This window comes from Callospermophilus lateralis, chromosome 9 (genome assembly GCF_048772815.1).
Source record: "Callospermophilus lateralis isolate mCalLat2 chromosome 9, mCalLat2.hap1, whole genome shotgun sequence".
Taxonomy (NCBI): domain Eukaryota; kingdom Metazoa; phylum Chordata; class Mammalia; order Rodentia; family Sciuridae; genus Callospermophilus; species Callospermophilus lateralis.
In genome coordinates, this window is record NC_135313.1 from 2,789,298 (window position 1) to 2,795,297 (window position 6,000).

Here is a 6,000-nt window from a genome sequence, read left to right on the forward strand (position 1 = left end):
AGGACTTCAGGGACCATTCTCAGTCAGCTGAGCCACAGCCCTCAAACTCCAACAAGCTAGTCTTACTTGTAAAAACAAGTTCAGCAGGCACTATTAAAAACTATACAACGGAAAACACCATAAAAAATAGAAATATAAAAAGCCAAGATGAACTTACAAAGCAATTCTCACACTCCTTAACTCTACTGCAGAGATTTCAATGTGAAGTGTGAGGATTAACAGGGTCTTCACTCTGAACTGTCCACGGATGTGGGCAGGCCTCCTGTCTGGCACACGCTTTTGGTTCCCCTTGGAGTGTCCCTCTAGTCCTACCCACCAGAGGCATCCCACTTCCCCCCAAGAGCAGGCCGAAGAGCATATGGCGGACTTCAAAGTGGGAGGGCCCGCCCTGCTCCTTGCTCCTGGAGGGTTGCTGCTGCAGGCAGGGCCTGAGCTCCCTGACTGCGGAGCCCCAGGGAGTGCTGTCCCCAGGGAATGCTGTCAGGGTGTCTGACTGTAGTAAGGGTGGTTATGGTGGGAAAGGCCCAGGACTCAACTTGCAAGAGCTGGGTTCCAGACGGGGTCTGCCATATGTCCCACGTACTGCTCAGGGGCCTCAGCTGTAAACCTGGGATAATAAAGGCGCCCACCTCACAGTCCTCACTAGCATGCAAGCCAAAGCAGCCTGAGCACACTCACTCTGTCAACTCAAGACTCCCTTCCAGCTGTCATCTACAGTCTAAGGGCTTTGCTTAGAAGAGCAGTCACAGGTGACTGAGATGGAGAAGCAGAGCACAGCAGACGGAAGCACATGCTTGTTACTATTTTAGGGCAGGTACAGGAAGGCAGGAAAGAGGGGAGTTAGAAAGGACCCAGTTTGGGCCTTAAAAGGTTAACAGTTTCCTTCAGAGCCTGAAGAGATGCCTCCCTGTGTGTTGGTACTGCAAAGCTGCTCATCACACTATGTGTGTCAGTTGTGGATAAATTTAGATGACAAGTGCTGTGCAGGTATTAACACCTGAGTATCCAACACATGAACACCTCATCTCTACTGGCTGCCCACCATCCTCATGACCCAGGCCCCAACCAACCAGGTGGATGGCCGATTTTTCCAGCTGGCACATGGCTGCCCAGAATTAAGAACACAATTCCCAACTCACATAACAGTTACATGTGGCCATGGCAAAGTGGTCACATGCTACTTCTAGAAGTATCCTTGAAGGACTCGGGGATACCTTTATCCTCCTCTTTTTCTCCTTTTGACAGGCAGAACTGTTGACACGATGGCTTGAGCTGGAGCAGCCATCTTGACCTTAAGCGTCGAAATGCATGTTGATGCCTAGCAGGCACAAGGCCCTGGGTTTGATCTCCAGTACAACAGCAGCAACAGCGACAACAAGAAGTGCATATGGAGGACAGAGGAGGAGTAAGAAAGGAGGAGCCAACCCCTAATGAAGGAGCTCTACATGGGACCAGACTGTGTGTGAGAAATAAACTGCAAGCTGTATAGGCTGCTATTATTTTGGGTGTTTATTTCTTACAGCAAAACTACATACCATAATTTCCACACTTGATCAGACACTGATTTTTCTTTGGTGGGGAAAGGGAAACAATGAAATCATGCTGTATATGTGTTTACACATGCTTTTTTCACTTGAACTGTGTGCGAATATAATTCTTCTACCTCATGGAAACAGTCCACACCTCACTTCAACAGGGTCCAGAAGTCCCCTCTGGGCAGCACCATGCTTCAAAATCAGGTCTCAACTGATGAACAGAGGTCACACCCAGTTACTGTGAGGCTGTGGTACATGTCTTGGGTGCTACAAAGCTTACCACACGCGTGCTCAGTGCTTCCCTAAATTGCCCGAAAAGATCTTGAATCCAGAGATTGTGAAAACGGAAGCAGTCTATGATAAAGTAATTTTTCCTTTCTTCTCCTTCTATTTGCATTTCTACCTGAATATCAACAGAAAGTGGGCTAAAATCCACTTTTTATTAACTTGTGGAAACAAAAGTTGTTGAAGCAACCTACCAGTCTACAGCATATATTATATCAGTCTACAGCATACATTATTATTATTATTATTGAGAGCTTCCCAAACTCCTTCTTTTGTTAGCATTTAATTATTTTCCATATTCTCAACTTTAACGCTTCAGAAAGTTCAATTTTATCAAAGGAGAGGTTAGACACAAGGCAATGTCCAGATTAGCCAACAAACAAGTTAATAAATTACTAGTATCTGATTTGAAGAAGCTTTTAGTTACTAAGTTGCAGTAAAACTTGAATAAGCAAAAGGCAGGAAGCACAGGGTCCCCCTGAAGCTGCCCACAGGCATTTCTGAACCCTGAGGCTAGCGATATCCTGTTTGAAGAGTTACTTTAGTTCATCATAATCCAGGGAAGATGGTTTATTTATTTATTTATTTATTTAGGCTGGGAGTACCAGGAACTGGTCTCAGGGGCATTTGACCACTGAGCCACATCACTAGCCCTATTTTGTCTTTTATTTAGAGACAGGGTCTCACTGAGTTGCTTAGTGCCTTGCTTTTGTTGAGGCTGGCTTTGAACTCCTGCCTCAGCCTCCCAAGCCACCGGGATTATAGGCGTGACACTGCACCAGACTAAAGATAGTTTATCAATAAACGTTAGCTACAAAAGGCTAGACTACAGCCTGCCTGTCTGAATGAAAACACAATGTAATGCTGCCAGGTAACCACTGACTTGAAGCAAATTACTTTCTAAAATCTCCAATTTAAAGCTCTACAGAAAAAAAATCAGAAAGAAAGAGAATATTTATAATTGTAACATGTAACAAAAGTAACAAAATTTAAAGCAAGTCCCTGCACTCCCGCCCCAAGTGCTCTATCACAAAGTTACATCCCCAGCCCAAGTGACTTTCATTTTTAAAAATGGCCGGGATTCTATATGCTCTTGATGATTTAAAAGACATATTTTGCAAATTCTGTAGGGTATGTGAAAGGATTTTAGTAGACACTGGCATTGCCAATAGCTCCTGATGAGACCTCTTTTTTATGTAAGAAAAAGCAAAGGAGAGCGTGTGACAGTGAACAGCAAAGGTGAAGGCTGTGGTTTCAACAAGGCTCCACTTACAAAGCTGAACTTTTCGGAAAAAACTGCAGCTAAAGATCGAGAGCTAGCAGAAAATCTTTTGCAAACAAAGCCATCACTGGGGTGAGTGCCCCTTAGGAGGCCTCTGCCCCACCCCACCCCTGCCCAAGCCCGGTGCCTCTTCTAGAATCACCTGCTGTGTAGGGGCTGCTAGGGTTCCCCCAGGCTTCCCACATGGCCTCAGTCATGACCTGGATAACTTCTGGCTCCAGGGGAGTGGTTGCATTATAGTCCATGTAAATTTTCCTGGAGAAAAGGAAGACACACCAGGTTAGGAAAAGGAGGTAAAAATGAGAAGCAGCTGCTCTTGGGGGACTAGGTCAGTAGAAGCAAATAATGTCCAGGGCAGTGGACTCCCCTGCATACTCCAACAGTCTTCCACAAACTGCTCCAGAGGACCTCCACATCCCCCTTGCTGATGGAACATGCAAGGATAATTTCTAGTAATCTACAGTTTCCAACTTCTTTATATCAATAGACCATCCATTCAGATGTTCATAATTTCTACTACTGGTTGGCAAGATTAAAAGTCTGTGGGCCTGGATCACCCAGCTGACTGCACGTTCCCCAGGAATCTTCCCATTTGCTTTTTTAACTCCACCAGTAGTTTCTCTTTATTATGGGGTGGCCTCTGGACTCCAGGGAATCTGGTGCCCATTTCCTGCCACATTCTCCTTGCTGGGCTTCCCCGCCCCACAGGGCCTCCTCCCCTGGGGCAGGGCTTGTACTTTCAGTTTTCTTTGAATTACAATGACCCTGGCCCCACCCCATCTTCATATTTTTAGGTGTCTGCTTTAACTTGTCCTTCTGGGTGAGTTCAACAGCCTTATTTAAAACTGTAGGCCAGCCTGGACTTCCTTCCTGGCATCAGTGCTTGTCATGTGACCCACACATGACATGTGTTCCTTGTTTAGTGTCCATTTCAACTGAGTAATAAAAGTGCACCTTCCAGAGCCTGTGGGTTTCGTCTGTTTCTTCCTGCTCTATCACCAGTGCCAAAGACAACAGCTGCCACACGGCATGGTCTTGCTTTGTAAGATGATAAAATAAATGCCAAAGAAAATCCAAGTCCTCTGAAAGATCCCTAAGATTATCTGTGCATCTTTTTACCAGTACCAGAAATTTTCAGAAATCCATATAGTAGAGAATCCTGCCTGGTACTAGTAATTACATTACTTGACTACATCCCCAGCTTATTTTGAAACAGGGTCTCACTAATGTGCCAAGACTGGTCTCAAACTTGCCATCCTCCTGCCTCAGCTTTCCAAGGGCTTTGGATTACAGTACCACTGTGCCTGGATGAATGTGCATTAGTTTTTCACACACCACCGTTTCTATAAACTGTGTGAAATCATCTAATAGGCTTTGGGGCTTTGGAAAGCTGGACTAGTCATCCTTGATCAATTGAGTGTATTGCAGGGACTTTCCACACACCCTTAAGTGTGTTCTTTTCTGTAAGTATCCCAAAGTGCCCAAGTTTGCTAGTTTGCTGACTGTGACTACAGCTTTTCAATCTGTTGCTTGGCTGAACTAATTTAAACCTTGTATCTCAAATTAATATCTTACAGATAATCTGCTCAGATATTCCCTAAAGCACTGTTGAAGAAGGGCCTGGTTGCTGATCTAACTCCATTTTGCCTTTCCTTTTCCGCTCCCTAAGTTCTCCAAAGCCATTCTCTTCAGTCACCTGGGATTCCAGAAACAAGAGGTCTGAAGGATAAACATCTATGACATGAGTCAAAACTGCGCCCAAGGCAAGAGCAATTTTCTTTACTTTATTTCATATATATATATATATATATATATATATATATATATATATATATTAGTTGTAGATGCACACAGTGTCTTTATTTATTCTTATGTGGTGCTGAGGCTCGAATCCAGTGCCTCACATGGGTGAGGTGGGCGCTCTACCACTGAGATACAGCCCCAGCCAGAGCAATTTTCTTATCCTGACAAAGACCCATCAAATCCTAAACCCTGAGATAATGATAGACCAGACAGGGCTTGACAAAATCACCTGCTGTGGCAGCTGTGCAATGCGTTCAGCTACACAAACACCCAACCTTTGCCCCATTCCCCTTTCCAAAAAAACCAGAAGTCATTGCCAGCCCCTGAGAGCCTGGGCTAAGGTCCTCCTTGTCTTCTCAGTGTAGCTACACAGATGAAAGCTCCTATACTGGTCTTCATCATAACTTTTCCAGTTTGTTTTTGGGGGCAATTGGCCAGACCTGATTACTTGGTCCCCCAGAGTCAGACCTCTGGCCTAGGACTCCAGTGGCAAGAGCGTAACTCAGGCCTCCCCTGAAAAGAGAACCCTGACCCTCCACCTGGAGAGTGAGCTCCAGCTGGCCGAGGCACCCCAAACCCCAGAATGACCACACCTCCAGCTGGCGGCCCCTCCCTCCATCCTCTGCGGTGACCCCCGGGAATGACCCTGGCCTGTCGAGCCCCGGCACGGCAGCGCCTCGAAGGCTTCCTGGAAGAGGGCACCGGTGCTTCCTCTGCTGCCCCTCACCGCGCGCACCTCTCCTGCGGACTCTTCTCTCGGAGGCAGCCGGGTGGACTCATCGTCCGTCCCCGCGCAGCCCTCCTCGGCGTCGGGACAGTCTCCATCCAGCCGCACGCGGATCCCGAGGCGCAGACAAGCGCTCCGGGCGCCGGGGAAGGCGGGGCTGCCGGACGGGGCGCGTCTGTACTGGCCAATCCGCGCGCTGCTGAGGGGCTGGGGCAGGGCGGGCGGGATGATTGGCTGATCGGGGTCAGGTGACGGATATGGGCGGGCCCTCGAACACCACAAGCGCCGGAGAATGCTGTGGCCTCACCAGGCCTTGGGCTCCCGCTGCAGCGCCGCCCGCCTCTGGAGGCGGTGACCGCCGCTCCGTT

General features: G+C 47.5%; 1 protein-coding gene across 4 annotated transcripts in view; it reads right to left on the bottom strand.

Moving 5' to 3' along the window:
• Scly (selenocysteine lyase) overlaps nt 1-5,773 on the bottom strand; it is a 29,590-nt gene extending 23,817 nt beyond the window's left edge. For 2 of the 4 annotated variants that reach the window (XM_076866199.2, XM_076866200.2), the window contains exons 1-2: nt 5,642-5,773; nt 3,245-3,357 (exon numbers count right to left, since the gene is read on the bottom strand). In XM_076866199.2, the coding sequence (XP_076722314.2) occupies nt 3,245-3,357; nt 5,642-5,730 (202 nt within the window). In that variant the 5' untranslated portion in view covers nt 5,731-5,773. Of the gene's footprint in view, nt 1-3,244; nt 3,358-5,632 lie in introns of all 4 variants that reach the window. The other 2 variants (XM_076866198.2, XM_077110265.1) reach the window with 1 other exon arrangement.
• Nucleotides 5,774-6,000: the final 227 nt, after the last annotated feature.